This window comes from Sinohyriopsis cumingii, chromosome 1 (genome assembly GCF_028554795.1).
Source record: "Sinohyriopsis cumingii isolate HCF-2022 chromosome 1, ASM2855479v2, whole genome shotgun sequence".
Taxonomy (NCBI): domain Eukaryota; kingdom Metazoa; phylum Mollusca; class Bivalvia; order Unionida; family Unionidae; genus Sinohyriopsis; species Sinohyriopsis cumingii.
In genome coordinates this window covers 180,437,752-180,460,140 of record NC_142961.1, presented here as the reverse complement: position 1 = coordinate 180,460,140, position 22,389 = coordinate 180,437,752, and the positions used below count along the sequence as shown (strand labels likewise).

The 22,389-nt window shown below is 34.0% G+C and overlaps 1 protein-coding gene across 1 annotated transcript in view; it reads right to left on the bottom strand.

The window, feature by feature from the left end:
* Positions 1-22,389, bottom strand: part of LOC149808489 (inactive tyrosine-protein kinase 7-like) — a 168,285-nt gene that overhangs the window by 11,456 nt on the left and 134,440 nt on the right. Inside the window, exons 10-15 of the mRNA XM_089978075.1 lie at positions 20,154-20,301; positions 17,917-18,183; positions 12,194-12,345; positions 8,883-9,003; positions 1,336-1,515; positions 519-782 (exon numbers count right to left, since the gene is read on the bottom strand). Of these exons, the coding sequence (XP_089834201.1) occupies positions 519-782; positions 1,336-1,515; positions 8,883-9,003; positions 12,194-12,345; positions 17,917-18,183; positions 20,154-20,301 (1,132 nt within the window). The remainder of the gene's footprint in view (positions 1-518; positions 783-1,335; positions 1,516-8,882; positions 9,004-12,193; positions 12,346-17,916; positions 18,184-20,153; positions 20,302-22,389) is intronic.

The following is a 22,389-nucleotide window of genomic DNA, read 5'->3' as shown; positions in this document are numbered from 1 at the left end:
TACAAATGCAGAAACCTACAAATACACGATACTATTTTTTAACAAACCTGTCATGCAATGTAAATACATGTAGTATGCAGACATACTGCCTGATTCTGACAATGTCAAGTTAATGTAGAAAAAACAATGAGCATATTATATGCTGTTTCATGGCACACAACATAAACTGGATTTTTAGTGCTGAGGCAATTGTAGTACAGTGCCTTGATCAAGGACACACCACAGCAGCCAACAACTAGGCTGTTCCAATGGTATGATTCAAACCTACACAATTTTGCATGTGAGTCTGGCATTGTAATCACAGAGCCAACATGGTTCCTTTATAACTTTTGGGACTTTGTCCATGGTCCAACAAACTGACCTTCTGTCATTCAAGTGAGGCAACAAAGATGATATATTACCACAAATCCCCAGCTTTTGTTTCCATGAAAACACAAGAAATATTGAAAGTATAACATTTTTCTAAGTATCAAATTACACTCTTAGATTAATGGGATCAAACTTTTCAAACCTCTCACCTAACATTCCCAATGTCTGAAGTTCATGCCTGGGGAAGAACACACGGTCAATGCTGCCTTTACGACTTCGCTGAGAGTGGGCTTGAGACAGAACCTGGGATTGACCTTGGGAGTGGGATGAGTGGGATGGATGGGAACTAAGACCTGAGGCATGGGAACGGTTGTCACTGTCACTGCGGAATTGTGTGCCTCCAGAATCTCGGTCATGATCCTTCATCAACAGTTCATGCTGTTCTTGACTAAGGTTGCCGTTTGGAGACTTGCCTATAATACAGACAGACACAAATATTGTCAAGTACTGAACAGTATTTTAACACAACCTTATAAGTGGTGATATTGTTTTATCATTTTATAATTAAAACACATCACTCACCTAAAAAAATTATTTTAAAACATAATGAAACTGAGAAAACAATTTTAACCTATAATACTGAATAACAAAATTCAATATTCTAAATTTTTTTTTAAAGTTATAAAATGCAAGCTATAATTTATGCTAGGACTTCTTTTGTATGATTATGCTTTTAATTTAGTCTACACAAAGCTCAACTATATACTTTGGAGAAAAAGACAAGAGAAAATTCATTTATAAAAACAATTGCATAACTGCCAGAACGCATATGAACAAATGATGAAATGTTTGAAATAAAAACCTTTCTAACACAGTACATATGTACTTGTCAGTGATAGCATTGATTTTTCAATCATGTGTATTCTGTTACTCATGGAGTATTTCTCATTAAAAAAACTGCTTGAACATAACATAAAAGCTATTTTCCATGGAGAACTGTCATTAAAAATGTTTAAAAAAACATACAGTGTTTCCCTGACTTTCTGTTGCGCTTCTTAATGATGAGTTTGTAGCTGAGAAATGCTGTAAGTCCTATGACAAGGGCAAAGTAGGCCCCTGCGCTGCACACTGCAATGATGATTGTTCTCATCATGTTGACATCCTCCTCTTCCCCCTCCTCCTGATCTCTAACATACTCAGAAGTGCCTGAAACAGAAGGTATTTTGCTTTCAGTCCACAAAGATAAAACTCTTTGATACCTAACATGACTCTAGTTATGAAGTTGTTGTATTGCTTACTTTTGTAGTGTTCCAAGACTAAACAAAATCTAGTCCCCCCTCCCTTTCATAATATGAGGATCTAAAAAGCAAAGTAATTATTATTTCCTTTATTTTCAATAGCTATGAAAGACCTCAGGTGTTTTTTTCATATGTATACTTTGTCTTGATTTCTTTCTAATTTTTGTTAAACTCCTAAGGCAGATATCAATACACATTCAAACAAAGGAAAGAAAAAGACTTTATTCATATCAAAAAGTACAATTACCATCATTACTTTTTAGTACAATTACCATCATTACTTCTTAGTACAATTACCATCATTACTTCTTAGTACAATTACCATCATTACTTCTTATAACAATTACAATCATTACTTCTTAGTACAATTCCCATCACTACTTCTTACAACAATTACAATCATTACTTCTTAGTACAATTACCATCATTACTTCTTACAATAATTACAATCATTAATCCTTAGTACATTTACAATCATTACTTCTTAGTACATTTACAATCATTACTTCTTACAACAATTACAATCATTAATCCTTAGTACATTTACAATCATTACTTCTTAAGTCAGTTAGCTTCTAATAGCAAAAAACACTAATGATCAAATTAGGCCACCATTATTAATGACAGTGATTTGATGAAACAATCAGAGTACAGTATCTTTATGACAGCACACAAAAAAAAATCATTTAGGATGCCTAAAGTGAATGATTTTACAAGATCTGCTAATCCAGGTACAATCTGAATGTATACTCATTTCAAAATCTGAATATAACAAGGCTACCACAAATATGACAGAGTACTGTAAATATAACATGAGTTCCATAAACAGTATATTATACACCCACCATGTGGTAGGTATTAATCTTACTTCTTGTATGTAAAACCCTCTTTCAATGGATGAATACTTTGATACTATAAAATCTAGTGCCCATTTAGAGCAATACTAAACAAAATACAGTGTGACCCAACTAAAACACGGTAGTTGGGAGCCATAGAACCTGACTGTGTTATAGACCAAACCAGGTTATAAGGAACCAAGTCAGCTGAAGAAAATGATGCATGTACCCCAAAAAATTTGCAGAAGGGGTAGGTAATAAATACGGGTGGTAAAATACATGTTTCATCTGCAAGGTTACCATCGAAGTAGTGAAAACAGAGAAGGCATATATCATAGTTTACTTTATTTAAAAAACCACGAATTGGTATGTTTACATGAATACTGTTTATACATACATGTATAATGTATAGCATGAATAGAGTACCAACACTCATCATATACACTGGATCCACAATACAAGTGACTCCATCGAAAATATGCATACACACAGATTTAAAATATTCAATACTTTTGTCACAGGTTATATTAGTCTGAATTCAATGGTAAAACATAGCACAATCATGTAATGAATGATGAAGCACATTTACTTTTCAGTATGTCCCAAGTTGGTAAAAGTTAATTTGCATTTTAAGCTGCCATTGGTAGTGTTCGTAAGCATAAACTTCTTCCCTGCAAAAAGGAAACTTTCACAGCACAATTAGCATGTTCCAGTCATGTTGAAAAATGCAAAAATCTATCATATTCCATTATTTTTATTTAAGTTTGGTACTGACTTCCTTTGAAGAAAGGTTCTTTATTTTTATTGAAGATTGTAGTTGGCTTTCTTTGATGAAGGATGCATGCGTTATTGAAGTCACCGCTAAAGAACAGCTTTGGATAACCAAACAAATGCCCATTTATTATTGTGGTGGCAACATCAAATAATTGTATGATTGAGACTGATTTTTTCATTTGCCGAGTACATTTTCATAACAATCGGTGCTTCAGAGTTAATCTGTTTCCTTTGAAATCTGAGCAAACTATTTTATCTGGGTACATTTTATTAAAGGGAACTGGCTGTTGTTTGGTCTATTCTAGTTACTGTTCCTCGCTGCCTATTGAATAAACCAATAAGTAAGATTTTTTTAATAATTTTTTTTTACATCTGTGGTAGAAGTGTGGTGCTGCCTTCCTCACATGCATCAGAAATTTAACAAAGGGTCAAAGGATGAAAGAGATGCAGGTGTTCTGGTCTGATGACAGGGATTATTACAGAAAATGTGAGTGTTCTGAAGGATTTAATTCTGAGTGAAAAGAAGAGGAATTTTACTTACCATCCACATACAAATGTCAGTCTATATAAATATATTAATTACTAGCGAGTGGCCGAAAATCAAACAAAAGATAGATTATGAGATAATGCCTTGTCCGGTTGATCTCCGTTACCAGAAATGTCTCCAACAAAAAAGCAGATATCTCAAAATATACAGTACTCATGCTAGATGTCATGATAAGCGGATTATGATATAACAATGCACTGTTTAGATGGTTTGTCAATATGGACAAAGAATTTGTTTATGTAACAATAGATAAATTTCAGTACATTTTATATTCAGTTTGCGGCTTTCTTTCATGTGGAATTTCTCCACTCCAAACCAAAGGTTGTACATACAAGTTTAACAGCCAACAATGTTGCAATAAAAGATTGCCAGATGGTATATCTTGCTGCTAATAAGGAAAAAAATCCAAGTTTGCAACACTGGTGAAGCCCTATGCGATCCCTGAATAAACGTTTTACACATTATTTTTTGTACGTTTAAGAAGAGAAAACTACTTTTTTGTGTATGAGAAAAATACATTCAAAATTTCAGGAGCCATGCCATGATCATCTTGTATTATTCATACACAATCTCTTCTCCAAAATGATAACAAACTTTCTATGTCTTTTTCATACTTTTAAGAAAGATTTTTTTTACGAACAAGAAAAATACTTGTATATGAAATTTCAGGAGCCACACCACAACCATGTTATATCCGAATTTGTGTTATAATGGAGCATGCTATAGCGGGGTCACACTGTATTTGATCTGTCAATGTCAGCAGGTGCTTTGACAGTTACATCACAGAATGTACTAGACTTCTGGATATCAAAATGTTAGTGGGAAGAAATGTAACTCAGTTTCATGATTTAAATCATTATTTTTAAGGAAACTTTCCTTTTTTTAGTCTTGCTGACCTTAACCTTGGACCCCAAAACCCAAAGGTACACTTTTTTTTGTTTTAATACAAGCCATCAACAAAATATTTGGTCATGGTACTTCTCTTGGGTAAACCATTTTCCTTCTTAGACTCCCTCTGACCTTGACATTTGACCTTTTAACCCCAAATAAATAGGTGTCTTCTTGCCCCAAATGCAAGCCATCAACAAAGTTTAGTCAAGAGTTACAGTGTGAAAATGAAACAAATGAGCATACAGATGAATGGACATCATGATACATTCTGCCTTATATCAGTCATACAAACACAATGTTAACTTTCAAATTTAGTATAGAGATAATATAAGCTGATGCAATGAAATTTCATAACAAAAAGAAGCAAAAACTACAGACAGATTAAACAAAATATTTGTTGGTAATGCTTTTAAAAGCTGAGCTAACATCATGGCTATAGAGGATAGTAATTAGTTCTTGCTGTTAATCTCATTAAAAAATCAGCACTGAGATACACCTGCAGAACATGGACCAAATGGTACAATATGGATCATACCCATAGAACATGGACCAAATGGTACAATATGGATCATACCCATAGAACATGGACCAAATGGTACACTATGGATCATACCAACAGAACATGGACCAAATGGTACAATATGGATCATACCCATAGAACATACCAATATGGGTCATACCAATAGAACATGGACCAAATTGTACACTATGGGTCATACCAATAGAACATGGACCAAATGGTACAATATGGATCATACCCATAGAACATACCAATATGGGTCATACCAATAGAACATGGACCAAATGGTACAATATGGATCATACCCATAGAACATACCAATATGGGGCATACCAATAGAACATGGACCAAATTGTACACTATGGATCATACCAACAGAACATGGACCAAATTGTATATTAAGGATCATACCAATAGAACATGGACCAAATTGTACACTATGGGTCATACCAATAGAACATGGACCAAATTGTACACAATGGGTCACACCAATAGAACATGGACCAAACTGTACACAATGGGTCACACCACCTTGTCATGGGAGGAATATGCAGGAGAACAGCATCTATCAGACATAAAATGAAACATTATTTTATGTAATGTGTAATAACTAGTGCAAAATTATACTTTTTAATGACATATATTAATGAAGAGAGAGAAAAAAATCTGAAAAAGACACTGCACTTACGTCTTTCATTTAAACTCGATATTTTTTTATGTTAGTAAATTGTTAAAAAAATAATATGAAAAATAAATATTTAAGCTATCTCAAAAACTTTCACAAATCTTGACAAAGGAAAAGAAGTTTTGGAAAATTGAAATAAGAAAATTAATGGTGAAGATTCGTTTCTCAAGTTTACAGATGAGAAAGTCAACTCAATTTGCAAGGCATTAAGAAATTCTGACATTTTTGTATGAAATTAAAAGAAAATACAACAGGTATGACAAATGTATAACAGATACAAAAAAGTTAATAGCTAGATCTGATAAATGGGGTGAAGCAAAACTAAGACAACATTTTGAAATAATGCTTTATTATTATAAGACTGTACATTCACATTAACTATGCCAATTGTATAGGAAGTTTACAAATGATAATACTGAATGGTTAAAACAAACCAAACTAGCTTACTTGCAAATGTTTTAGCCAAATACATTCCAAGAATGTCAATCCTGAATGAAAGGAAGATCACAGTGACCTAATTTCTCTGCAGAGATTAAAACAAAATTATTATGCATTCCGATCCCCCAACCCCCAAATATCAAATCTGGAAGAGTTCTTCTTCAACCTATGTTTGGCAAATGCATCTATATATGAACTGTGCATCACTGTGAACTACTTCAAAATGCATTTTTCTGCAAGATAATCAGACCCATGCTGACCTACATACAGAAGATTCCATTGTTCAGAGCTGGAAATGGGCACAAAAAAAATGAAATTATAAAACTTAAATTTCATTGTGGACATTGCTTTGTCAACACTTAGGTCAAGTGTACAAAAGACACTGCATTACAATCTTAATTTGAATAATTTCTTTGCACTCAATTCCATCTCATCTTCCATGCAGTGCAAACATACGCTGAAGCATAAACCTATTTTCAGGCAAAAACATTTTATTGACTTATCGTTATTGATGTCCATGTCCAATGAGAAGGAACTATCTGCACAGAAGTATCACTTCTAATAGAAATATGTCCAGTAGTATGGAATGAGTGGAAACTGGTCGTTGGGCCATTGAAGATGGCCAATAATTTTTGTCATATCCTTGATCTGTAAAATTTTACAGATGCAGATGCTAAGATTCAACAGTAGACTGACACAACTATACTCTAGCTTTTATTGTTTAAAAAATTATGTGAATAACAAACAAGTCTAAGGCTAGAAGTGCTAAATGTAGAATGTGCCTTATTTAGAAACACAAATGATTCTGAATAACAATAAACATACAGTATGCCACAGGCATTTAGAGAAAAAATCTGTTTAAGCCAAAATCTTCTCACATCCCAAGATATATACTAAGATACATACAACAAGGCTTCAAACGAACACTATTCTACTATCCCCCATACTATCAGTCACAAACTGCTGGGGCAGTGAAAGCAACTGCTGTAACTGTTGCAACTTTTAAGACATGGCAGTGAGTTGCCATTCCTTTAATTGCACTGGTTATTGTGCTTACTGAATACCTGCCAACATCTTGCACTTGATCAGGGAGGGTCACCAAATGCCCATGGTGCAAATTTGCATGTGTCCAACCACTCATCTACTCATGATTACTGTGAAAACCATCTTCATGCACATGGAACTAGTCAGGTGCACTGTCCACAAACTTTGATTTCACTACCAATGTGAACAAATGGTAAAGGGACCCAGGCTATTATTGACAACTGGAAAAGGTCATATTCAATGACTCAATGAATAATCCAGAAATATTCTGAACAATGTTTTTCAATATTCAGAACAGTCTTACCATGCAGGCTTCCTACAGATAATGACAGAGGGATATATGAAATCAAAAGAGAAAGTTGGTTCCTCAGATGGAAACTGGTACCTATATCTGATGATGCCTCAGATGTTCTATGTACTTGCTTATAAGACAAGTCCAACTGCAAACTGCACAAACCCAGATATGCCATTGCAACATCTTCCAGCAGATCTGGGTCTGTGTAGTTTGTTCTAGTAACCAAGGGCATTATGCTATGGGAGATCTGGATCTTTGTTCTTTGCAGTTTGACTATACTTATAAGTGAGTTAAAATGGTACAGAAAATGAATATGAACTTTCAACTTTGCAGTGACTCTTGTTTGTGAAATACAATTACAAGTTATGTTAATGAATAATACATTTTTGATTTTAAACTGAACTGGCTGCCATTTTATTTTAGCAGTATCAATGAAATTTTGAATATTAGTACACTTAAAAAAAAAAATAATCCTGTAGTATTATTTTGCACGATGATATACATACACATATAAGTACAGTTTCTGTATCTTACTCCTCCATCAATAAAACAAGAATTACGGTATACAACTGAATAATAATGTGATAATTCGTCTTTAATAAACAGTTTTAATACGGCCCTTGTAATGTATAAAACATATTAATTGCCAAAGTAATGACAGATACTGCCAATCAATAAACTATATATAAAAGTTGTTGTCCTCAAAGGAAATCAAGCAAACTTTTTAGTTATATCAAAAGAGTTTAGGTTGAAGAACAAGAGTTGTGCAGAACACAGAGGCTGTATTACACCAGTGAACATGACAGCACTGTTTGCGGCTTCCAGACAGGAAATGACAAGACATATACATATTTTGGTACAAATGTAGGCACAGAGAAACACCATACCAAAGTTTCAGTAGAGTAAAATGGCTGTAATACTTGTTAAAAAAAATAAATTTAAATTGATGATAATACCAATACAGATATAATACCTCACTACATCGTTGTACTTATATGTTGTCATTTTATGGGCAAGACTGTATCCTGTGCTTTTAAAATCCACAGCATCTTTTTCTCACATGGAGTACTGTATTGACTCTTAAGGTTTAAAATGTCCTATGTTCATCTCATAAGTAATTGGGTGCCATCCAGTATGGAAAGTCAGATGGCTTATTAGGAAAATATCAATAAACTGAAAAATACACAATAAAATAGGGATATAAAAAAAGACGAGAGGCTCTTAAATTCTACCAACACTACTTACTTGTGACCTGAAGGTAGGCCATAGCTCGTATAGATCCAGCACTATTATTTGCTGTACACCCATATCTTCCTCTGTCCATCATATACACTTTGGCTATTAGCATTGTGCCATTTGGAAGGAACTGTAGGTAAAAAGAAAAAATGCAATTATTTTTCTTTTGTTACAGAAAACAAATATACCATTAGGTCCATTCCGAGTAACTTTAATACACAAGAAATGACAGATGCTCTAAGTTTGTTTCTTCTCTCCTTGATCTCTTCAATTGCTGAATACTGAAACCATGTCATATATAATCATGTACGATATTCTTGATAACTTCCCACATTCCAAAGTCTGCGGACTGTTTTTCTCCATACACTTTATGCATGGAAATTCCATGACGCTTCTTGTTCTAATTTAAGTTCTTTATGAAACAACTGAGCCTGGTCCATTATCATCCTGCCCAACAAGTCCAATCCATCACTCTGACATTGTCAACACCACTCCATCATCACCTGTTCATGCTCAGTACTCTTGCCATCTTTCATAGTTTTTCTAATGTTCATTTGCTTCTTGGAATCACTGTCTGAATAGAACTTCAATATTTTGTCCCTCTGTTTCTTTATATCGTAAACAGTTGATGAACCAATACCATGTGTCACACAGCTTTTGCACGGAAGCACCATGGTCCAGTATTTTCAACAGTTCTACTTTATCTTGTATTGACATTGACTGATGTTTGACACCAACAATAACATTTGCATCTTTCTTTGAAGCTATAGCTAGGGTTAAATGGGTATAATAAGCTCAGAAAATACAAGTATCACCACCAACAACTGCAGTGTAAACAATCCAAGTGAGTGTGCGCCCAGTAAACTAATTTGGCAATGTCAGGTTTTTCAAGTGCCCTCTTGTAATTCCTTCTGTACTAAAAGAAGTGCCAGGCCATTCATTGCCAGAAAATTGATGGTTTACCTGTACTACCATCCGTTCAAGAAGCGTTTGAGTGAAAACCCCTTGTCAATATTACCATCCATTCAAGGAGTTGGAGTGAAAACCAAATTTTTATACAACCATACATACATGGAGTTGGAGTGAAAACCCCATGTCAACATTATCATCCATTCAAGAAGTTGGAGTGAAAACCCCTTGTCAATACTACCATCTTAGACCTGCCAACCCTGACGAGTCCGTCTCAGTAAGGCAGTTGATTTTTCTCCCATAAGATTGACCAGTTTTCAGTAAGGTGTAACAAAATATCAATAACTGCTATTGAAAAGCTGGAAAATATAATTAAAAGTTTGACGCATCGACAATAAACATTATGTTCAACTGAAAAGTTTGTAAAGTACGCGTAGACTTTATTTACCACTAGTACAGTTGCACAAACTCTAGTTCCATACCCTATGCAGCTCAATGAATTGTTGCTATCTCTCAACCCGACATAATTCTTGGAAATTCTTTTCCATTTCACATGACGATGGCAATCATATCTCCCGCCACGAGACATACCCAAATTGGCAGGTAATGTCCAATAAATGTAATTGTGTCCTTCCCAGCTTGTATTCACAAGAACCTGAATACTCTGTTTTATTCTTCTGTGTTGATCATTAACACTTTTCTATAAGCCTATTTTCCCTTGCATCTTAAACATGCACCACTTTCTTGATGCCATTTAAAAAAATTCTGTAATCAACAGTTTGATCATGCAGACACTTCACATGAACAAATAGGTGCAGTTTAAAGCATCTGTGGTGCTGGAGTAAAGTTAGTCTGGTTCCCTAACTAATTTCACTAATTCTAAAATGAAACCCAGATCCAAATAAAACACAGATGAACCAATTATCCTGATTTTTCTGCAACGATCATGTTTCTGTAGTTTTTGCTAGTATGCTGTAAGTCCGTATTTTAAGGGTAATTTTTGTAAGACTTATGGCAAAATCATAAGAGTTGACTGGTCTGCCATCCATTCAAGTGTTTCAGTGAAAACTCCATGTCAATATTATCATCCATTCAAGGAGTTGGGGTGAAAACCCGATGTTAATACAATCCTTCCGTTCAAGTTTTTTTTATAGTGAAAACATTACCATCCATTCAAGGAGTTAGAGTGAAAACCCCCATGTCAATACTACCATCAGTTCAAGTGTCTCAGTGAAAACCCCATGCCAATACAACCATTCAATCAAGTCTTTCAGTGAAAACCCCATGCCAATACAACCATTCAATCAAGTCTTTCAGTAAAAACCCCATGCCAATACTACCATCCATTCAAGGAGTTACAGTGAAAACCCCATGCCAATACTACCATCCATTCAAGGAGTTACAGTGAAAACCCCATGCCAATACTACCATCCATTCAAGGAGTTACAGTGAAAACCCCATGCCAATACTACCATCCATTCAAGGAGTTAGAGTGAAAACTCCATGAAATAGTAACAATAACAAGATTTTCATTATAAGCACCATAATGGTCATATTGAGTCAAGCACCATAATGGTCATACTGAGTAGTTAAATCTGCACCATTTTTGTTCAGAACCAACTACATACCAAAAATATCTTTTAGTGAAAACCCTTCATTCAAAATGCATGTCAGATCGGCACCATTTTTACTTTTCAGACCACCTAAATGTCATTACTAGTCTTTTAGTGAAAAATGTTGAACTGACCTACCTATGCAAATGGATAATCCTTAATATTCATTTTATTACATTACAAACCTATGCAAATGGATAATCCTTAATATTCATTTTATTACATTACAGACCTATGCAAATGGATTATCCTTAATATTCATTTTATTTTATTACAGACCTATGCAAATGGATTATCCTTAATATTCATTAAATTACATTACAGATATATGCAAATGGATTATCCTTAATATTCATTTTATTACATTACAGACCTATGCAAATGGATTATCCTTAATATTCATTTTATCACATTACAGACATATGCAAATGGATTATCCTTAATATTCACTAGATTACATTACAGACCTATGCAATGGATTATCCTTAATACTTATTAGATTAAAGAGGAATGTACTTTTAACTGTGCATTGTACCTTAACGAAAAGTTTATTTTGTAATTCTGCTCCAAATCTATTACAAATGTTCAGCTGAAAATAAATATTCATTTCTTACTTATTTTAAACTCAATAACACTATACAAATTGTAATTGATGGAGCCAAAAAAAAAAGCACAGCACAGTTTAGATCCAACAAGTTAATGACCCTGCAAACTTAATTTCAGCACTAGATGCCTTTTGTAAATTCAATTTTTTTTAATCTTCAAAAAACATTATAAAAAGCATGACAGATATTCAACCTTGAATCTTGAATGATCCCAGCCATCAGCAAAATAATTCTTGTCCCAGATAATTGAAGGTTTGGGGTCTCCAAGTGCCAAACAATGGAGCATTACCGTCTGTCCCTCATAAACTGTTGTGTTCAGTGGTTTTATCTGGAAAGAAGGTGGTTCTGCAAAAGAAAAGGTCAACATTTCCATAAAGAAACTCTCAGTGTGTTTTCTTTGACAATGTCATTTTATATTTTCTTATACCATCAACAAAATAAACTGGAAAATGCCTTCAAAAATCTTTAGTAACATATGATCCTTGACCATGACATTGGACCCTGAGTGAATAATTAGAATCTTCAATGTACTCGTGTGGGGAGCAACAATAGTTCAGTTGGTTGAGTTTCGCACTCATAATCCAAGGATTACAGATTCAATATTCACCCTGGCCAATCAAGATCAATGCTTAAGTGTGTCGTTCAAAAATGTATGCAATTTGTAAATGTTTTAGCGACTCTGGACTACAGTATTCACACACACACACACACACACACACACACACACACATTTGGGACCACACAACCAATTTTAAGAACAAAAAACATCAAAGTTATAAATGCACAAAACAGTACAGATTCACCCTTGTAATATGCACCTCCAATTGCTAATAGCATAAATCCATATTCACTCTTGTAAGATTTTGCTAGTAGTACAGATCCAGACTCACCCCTATAATATGCACCCCCCACTGCTAATTATAGATCCTGATTCACCCCTATAATATGCACACCCACACTGCTAATTATAGATCCAGATTCACCCCTATAATATGCACCCCCACTGCTAATTATAGATCCAGATTCACCCCTATAATATGCACGCCCAACACTGCTAATTATAGATCCAGATTCACCCTTATAATATGCACCCCCCACTGCTAATTATAGATCTAGATTCACCCCTATAATATGCACACCCAACACTGCTAATTATAGATCCAGATCCACCCTTATAATATGCACACTCACCACTGCTAATTATAGATCCAGATCCACCCCTATAATATGCACGCCCACCACTGCTAATTATAGATCCAGATTCACCCCTATAATATGCACACCCACCACTGCTAATTATGGATCCAGATTCACCCCTATAATATGCACACACCCCACTGCTAATTATAGATCCAGATTCACCCCAATAATATGCACCCCCCACTGCTAATTATAGATCCAGATTCACCCCTATAATATGCACCACAAACAGCTAATTATAGATCCAGATTCATCTATTTAATATTCACCTCCAACTATTACCAGCACAGACCCTGACCTTGTAACAATAAACCATCAAAGCACAAAATTTAAGTGCATTCTCAAATTTAAAACATTCTTATCCTTTGTAACTTCACCCCAAGAGAGGTTAGAATCTTGAAAATGTTAGGTTTAGCTGATTGAGGGTATCTTTATATACATGCCAAATTTCAAATTAGACTGAAAGACTATAAATCCTTTTTAATTTTGGAGATTTAAGTCAGTTTTTGTGCTCAGACAATTTTGTGACTACATGGTTTGGTCTTAAAACTCTAAACTGGAGTCTCAGCATGACTTTCCATTATCAGCCAATCAAAAGCAAGAGTTGTAATATTTTCAGGCTAGATCTGCTCATCCACAGTGCAGCAGCAGATCTGGGTCCATGCTGTTTACATTCAATAGTAGGCTAACTACACTGATCCAGACAATGCTGTTTACATTCAATAGTAGGCTAAGTACACTGACCCAGACAATGCTGTTTACATTCAATAGTAGGCTAAGTACACTGACCCAGACAATGCTGTTTACATTCAATAGTAGGCTAACTACACTGACCCAGACAATGCTGTTTACATTCAATAGTAGGCTAACTACACTGAACCAGACAATCCTGTTTACATTCAATAGTAGGCTAACTACACTGACCCAGACAATGCTGTTTACATTCAATAGTAGGATAACTACACTGATCCTAACAATGCATTTTACATTCAATAGTAGGATAACTACACTGACCCAGACAATGCATTTTGCACTCAATAGTAAGCTAACTACACTGACCCAGACAATGCATTTTACATTCAATAGTAGGATAACTACACTGACCCAAACAATGCTGTTTACATTCAATAGTAGGCTAACTACACCGACCATGATCTACTGGCACAATATGCACAGTATTTGAAGTTCTGTGCATGAAATAAACAAAGAAATATATAAACATCTGGTAAAATCTAAACTCCAGCTTTTCTTACTTTGGTCTAATTTAATGAATGCTTTAACTGCTCTTGTCAATACTTCCCTAGAGTCTGGTTCTACTCATTATCACCTAATTACTTGTTTGTAACTGATTTTTGGTTTGTACACGTGTTACATGAATTAAGTGGGCATCACCTAATGATTTGTTTGTAATTGATTTTTGGTTTATACACGTGTTACATGAATTAAGTGGGCATCACCTAATCATTTGTTTTTAATTGAAATTTGGTTTATATGCATGTGTTACACGAGCTATGTGGGCATCTTTTGTGCTATGTAGGCACGCTTTAAGTCATGCAAGAACATCAAAATTCCCAATGAATATGGCAGATGGAAGAACAATCTTAATCAAAGCTATTTCATAAGGTTCCCAAATTCACACCATTTGCAGCCTTCTGATGGTGTTTTCCATTTCTAAATTACAAGAATTTGAAGCCATACAATTTCAAAACTTAGCACCTGCAGATATGTCAGCCTTTATTGCAGGAGAAAAATGAAATTATTGAGTGCAGCAAAATTAATCAGTATATAATACCAATTTTTCTATCAGTATACAAAACCAGATTTACTATGTTTATAATACCAGATTGTTTTATCATTATATAATACCAGATTATCTATCAATATATTATGCCAGATTATGTATCAGTACACAATAAAAGATTATCAGTATATAATACTAGATTATCTATTAGCATATAATACCAGATTATCTCTCAGTATATAATACCAGATTCTCTATCAGTGTATAATATCAGTGTATAATACCAGATTATTTATTAGTACATAATACCAGATTATATATTAGTATATAATACCAGATTATCTATCAGGATATAATACCAGATTATCTATCAGTATATAATACCAGATTGTTATATCAGTATATAATACCAGATTATCTATCAGTATATAATTATCTATCAGTATATAATACCAGATTGTTATATCAGTATATAATACCAGATTATCTATCAGTATATAATTATCTATCAGTATATAATACCAGATTGTTATATCAGTATATAATACCAGATTATCTAACAGTATACAACACCAGATTATCTATTAGTATATAATACCTGATTGTTTTATCAGTATATAATACCAGATTATCTATCAGTATATAATAACAGATTATCTATTAGTATATAATACCAGATAATCTATCAGAATATAACATTAGATTTTTTTTATCATTATATAATACCAGATTTTCTAAATCTATATAATACCAGATTATGAAATATTCAAACGAGTTTAATACAGATCCTAAATCCTTTGTTTTTCAAAATAACTTCCCAAATGCATATTCAGACATGATCATCACAGGTACTTACCATAGCATCTCAAGAGCACATTGAGATATGATCATCACAGGCACATTTGGACATGATCATCACATGCAGTGCATGAGTGTCCTTTGAAAAGTTAAGGCTCCTGTGAAATGCTTATTACTTTGAGTATCAATTTTCATGGTTCTGGTGACAGCAGGTAATAGCCTGCATGTAAAACCAGCCCAGAGCTTCAATGATGACTTTCAGCTATAAAAGGCTCTGTAAAACACTAACAATGAAGCGAATCTAATCTAATGGCAACCAGACAGACAGACAGTCATGGACATGAATGTGATTGCTATAAAAGAGCTTCTGCCAAGGTGGTCTTGACAAAAATTGGTACTTAAATTCACACATTTGGGAACATATCTTGTTGTTTTGAAGAAAAATCTTTGTTCACTGGTTCTTTAAATTTATGTCATATTGTTTCTGCAGAAAGATCATTGTTCATTGGTTCTTTAAATTTATGTCGTATTGTTTCTGTACAAAGATCTCTGTTCATTGGTTCTTTAAATTTATGTTGTACTGTTTCTGTACAAAGATCATTGTTCACTGGTTCTTTAAATTTATGTCGTATTGTTTCTGTGCAAAGATATCTGTTCATTGGTTCTTTAAATTTATGTTCTATTGTTTCTGTACAAAGACCAATGGTTCTTTAAATTTATATTGTATTGTTTCTGTACAAAGATCATTAGTTCTTTAAATTTATGTCGTATTGTTTCTGCAAAAAGATCTCTGTTCATTGGTTCTTTAAATTTATGTCGTGTTGTTTCTGTACAAAGATCATTGTTCATTGCTTCTTTAAATTTATGTCATACTGTTTCTGCAAAAAGATCTCTGTTCATTGGTTCTTTATATTTATGTCATGTTGTTTCTGTACAAAGATCATTGTTCATTGGTTCTTTAAATTCATGTCGTATTGTTTCTGTACAAAGATCATTTGTCATTAGTTCTTTAAATTTATGTTGAAATAATCATGAAATCCATGAAAATTGCTACCCTATAACAATGAGTGAATTCACTGTATTAAAATTCAAACACTGAAATTCCATTTTTTAAAATGAAGATTAAACATTAATGAAAAACATCCTATATCCCAAGCATTTAATGAAAATACCATTCTACCCAATCAGAAAATTAACAACTTCAGAAAGAATTTTATCAGTCATTTTCATGTCAGAATATTTTTACACCTTTAAAAACTTTCAAAGTTTTTCAGTATGTTAATAATTACCATTACTTCCTATTTTAGAGTATATTGTAACTAGAAGAACAGGGAAAGTAGCAGTTCTCACTATGAACCAACTGATGCCACTGAGCTACTAATATTTCATACAGACTCAAATGTTTACTTATTTTGCAAACAATCTGCAACCATTTGCAAGATTTTAGCATCATATCTGCTTTAAGGCAACAATTAGTACATGGTGAGAACTGTTCTTTGGCCAGTATTCTTCATGACATTTAAGTATTAATTAGTACATGGTGAGAAATGGTTTCTTGCCAGTATTCATTATAACATTTAAGTATTAATTAGTACATGTTGAGAAATGGTTTTTTTTGCCAGTATTCATTCTAACATTTAAGTATTAATTAGTACATGTTGAGAAATGGTTTTTTTTGCCAGTATTCATTCTAACATTTAAGTATTAATTAGTACATGGTGAGAAATGGTGTTTTGCCAGTATTCATTATAACATTTAAGTATTAATTAGTACATGGTGAGAAATGTTTTTTTTGCCAGTATTCATTATGACATAAAATATTAATTAGTACATCGTGAGAAATGGTTTTTGGCCAGTATTCATTACGACATTTAAGTATTAATTAGTACATGGTGAGAAATGGTTTTTGGCCAGTATTCATTATGACATTTAAGCATTAATTAGTACATGGTGAGAACTGGTCTTTGGCCAGTATTCATTTAGACACAAAATATTGATTAGTACATGGTGAGAACTGGCCTTTGGCCAGTATTCATTATAACATCAAATATTAATTAGTACATGGTAAGAAATGGTCTTCGGCCAGTATTCTTTATGACATATAAGTATTCTCCTCCAGTTCCTTTCTCTGAATTTAAATTTAACATAGGGAAAGTTTCAATTTTGTATTTCCTTACCAACAACATCCACATAGATCGTCACATTGATTTCTTCTTCCCCTGGGCTGTTGGCATAGCACGTATACAACCCGGCATCTGATCTCTGAATATGTCTAAAATACAGCATATTTTGTCGGGCAACTATACTGCTGTCAAAATTTGCTGCTCCACCCTTTCTCCAATATACATTAGGACGAAACTCGGCCTCAGCATAACATGGGATTTCTGCATCGGAGTTCAGCTCAATGAAGGCATTTTTAGGTAATGGATTAAACTTCAATTGTTCTGCAAGTTCAGAAAAAAAGAACTATGACATAATTTGGCATAGTTGTATTGCAAATAAAAGTACAAACCATGTACACATTATCAACTATACTCTCCCCTAAATTGCAGACCACAAATAAGTTAAAATTACAATGAAAATCACCATTTTTCATCATTTTTCCACCAATGTAGTTTTCAAAAAAAAGAAGCTACCAGAAAAACGAATTGTCATACCATAATCATCATAAATCTTTATGCTCAAATTGTAGAGGTTTGAAAAAAGAGTATATGCACATGTTGGAAAATATCAAGTTGCTTATTTTGCAGATTCTGTCTCAATGTGGTCAACCGTTTTCATGCTCAGGAGTATGAAGTGTGTTCTAATTGCCCAGTCTCATCTATACCCTATTTGTCAACTACTTTTATACAAAGAAGTGAGTATGATGAGTGTTCTAATTGCCTAGTCTCATCCATACCCTATTTGTCATAGACAGCAGTGAGTATGATAAATATTCTAATTGCTCAGTCTCATCTATACCCTATTTTTCATACACAGAAGTATGATAAGTGTTCTAATTGCCCAGTCTCATCCATACCCTATCTGTCATAGACAGAAGTATGATGAGTGTTCTAATTGCCCAGTTTCATCTATACCCTATTTGTCATGCACAGAAGTGAGTATGAAGTGTGTTCTAATTGCCCAGTCTCATCCATGCCCTATTTGTCATACACATAAATGAGTATGAAGTGTGTTCTAATTGCCCAGTCACATCCATACCCTATTTGTCATACACATAAGTGAGTATGATGTGTGTTCTAATTGCCCAGTCTCATCTATACCCTATTTGTCATACACATAAGTGGGTATGATGTGTGTGCTAATTGCCCAGTTTCATCTATACCCTATTTGTCATACATAGAAGTACTATGTGTGTTCTAATTGCCCAGTCTCATCCATACCCTATCTGTCATACACAGAAGTGAGTATGATGAGTGTTTTGCCTAATAATCAAAATGCATTATATTAATCAACTGGAGTGTATGATGTATTTTGACACTGAAGGAATATCATTCAGATAAAGGGCATTATATGTTCTGTCTGTAATAATTTGGACTTTTCACTTTGTTTTTACACCTCTTTTGACTGACAAGCACTCACTCTGATAAAACCAGACACATTTTGTTTATGGTTTGTTCATCAAGTTCATACTGAGAGCAGATGAGAGGGAAGAAGAATAAAATTAATGAAATATGAAAAGATATCTTAGCCAAAGACAGATATATATCTAGAATGGGGGGAGTTAGTCCTAGAGGTGATGTTACAATAATAGTAATGCAACTTTTATTGTCACTGAGGTAAACTTTTACTGCCACTGAGGAAAACTAGTATTGCCAATGAGGCAAACCTATACTGTCACTGAGGCAAACTTTTATTGCCAATGAGGCAAACCTTTATTGTCACCGAGGCAAAAATTTAATTGTCACTGAGGCAAACTTTTAGTGCCACTGAGGGAAAAAAGTAGTCCATGAGGTGATATTACTATAATGGAAAATGCCACTTTTATTGTCACTGAGACCATAGCAAGTTTTCTAGTTCATATATATGTTTCAAATCTGTATCACAAAATCCCAATGTTGAAGATGAGGTCAGCACACCTTAAAGGTTATACCTATCCTATATCTCTCAAAGGTGTCACTGGTGGTACAATGTACAATATTTTTTTTTTTATCTCACTATGGTGTCACTAGTGAGACAGTTATGTATCTATCCTATATCTCACAATGGTGTCAGTGGTATATCTCACTATGGTGTCACTGGTGGAATAATTACCTCTACCATAGCAACATCAAACCTAAGTATTATATACAACTTTTTGTTGGATAATTATGATGATGCCAGTGATGTCTTCAAGTATTGTCCTGAACTGTCTACAAAGAACAGTCACAATACATTTTTTATAAGACAAAGATAATACTGGAGACATACTTACTTTTAACATGAAGGAAGGCTTTGGAGGAGATGACAAGGTTTTGTCCTGTTGTGTTGGCAACACAGGAATAGTATCCTAAATCTTCCTGAGTTACATTATTAATTAGAAGTATTCCTGTCACCATGTTCATTTTGTGTCGAGGGGAGCCCTGGAAATTTTAAAAGAAAATATAAACATAAAATGAAATAACGTTTGCATCCAAGTACCAGATCCAAGCAGCAGAACATGAAAAATGAAGCATATAGAGTTAAGCACTCTGATACATGCAGGCCAAAGAATTTCATGTCAATGACAATATTGTAATAACCAAATCATTTTGAGCTAAACAGTACCTGTTAATTTTATTTAAAGAGCAGGACATTATCAGCTAATGTATAACGCAATAAAGCCATAATGCTGTAATTCCATCAGATCCGATTATTAACCATCCTATGCTTTTAAGTGAATAGCCTAACACAGACCCTGATCTGCTAGCACATTATGTCACAGTTGATCTAAGTCTATGTTGATTTAAGTTTACTGTGTTGTAAACAGGCATGTATGGTATTACTTCATCTAATCTGTTGAAAACTGCTTGTAATCTTTGACAGATATACAGTCGTTTTATATTTTAAGGCATGTACCATCTATTGGTATATCCTCTTGTTGATTACAACTCATTATGCCTTTAATTACTGGCAGCCTGCATTGAAGTGTTTCTGTATCTGTATCATCTCAGGGGTTAAAAGTGTAAACACTATATGCAGACTTAGTTATTATTGGCAAAATTGAATGTGCAAGATGACCTGCATTCTGCTGGTGCCAAAGTGCCCAAAGAGTGACTGTTCAAGATGAAACATGCAGTCAATGTATACCTGAGAACCAATTATTTAACAACAGGAAGGTAGAAATATAATGTAGTTAATGTTTTTCAATACTGGAATTTGTGAGGATAAAATTTTTTAAATAAATTTTATATATATATGTATGTGTGTGTATATATATATATATATATATATATATATATATATATATGTAACTTACGTTGTTCCTAAAGAGACTTTATGTTATAAAGCAAGCGGTCTCAAACACACAGCCCATGGGCCGGATGCGGCCCGCCAAGCCATATCCTGTGACCAGCAAAATGATTGGCGTTACAAGGTGTCATCAGAGATAACAAAGATGGTGTGGCCCTTGAGCCATCAAAAATGCCCTCATGCGGCCCTCGGGGTGGTTTGAGTTTGAGACCCTTGTTCTAAAGCATCAAATTTTGAATGCATACAGAATTTGGGAGGAGCATTGTTTTATACAGAAAGCAGTAAGTAAAAAGTTTCTAGTAATTTCAATCACCTCTTTTATTAAATGATACAAATATCTGAAATAAAACTGTACTGCAATTTACTTAGAATGGATGGTTGGAAAGGAGTACAATGGGTGGAGGGGAGTCAGTTAATTATTTTAATCATGCTTTCAGCAATTTCACTGATGTCATTTCCAAATTCACTAATAAAACTAAATTAAACATGTACAGTAATAATACCTCACCATCAAACACCATTACTCAGCCCCTTACATAATAAAAGTATGGTGCTGAATTTCATTAATTGGGTAAATTATTTTTCACTCAAGTTTTGCTCCTGACTGATTCAAGTCCATAATAATGGAATTCCACATCAAGCACATGCTTTCATTATGCTTATTATCATGTGTTTTTCACCTCACAGACAACATACACATCAAATTATAATCTTGCTTTAAACTGAACACATTTATGGTGACCTTTGCTATAGAGTTAACAAGAGAAGGTGACCTTATTTATACAGCTGAACAGCATAAGGTGACCTTACCTGTACAGCTGAGCAGCATAAGGTGACATTACCCATGTAGCAGAACAAACAGCCGTATCCATAGAGCCAAACAGCATAAGGTAACCATATCCATAAAGCTGAACAGCATAAAGTGACCTTACCCATTCAGTTCAACAACATAAGTGACCTTACCCTATAGCTGAACAGCATAAAGTGACCTTACCCTATAGCTGAACAGCATAAAGTGACCTTACCCTTATAGCTCAACAGCATAAAGTGACCTTACCCTTATAGCTCAACAGCATAAGTGACCTTATCCTTATATCTCAACAGCATAAGTGACCTTACCCTTATAGCTCAACAGCATAAGTGACCTTACCCTATAGCTCAACAGCATAAAGTGACCTTACCCTTATAGCTCCACAGCATAAGTGACCTTACCCTTATAG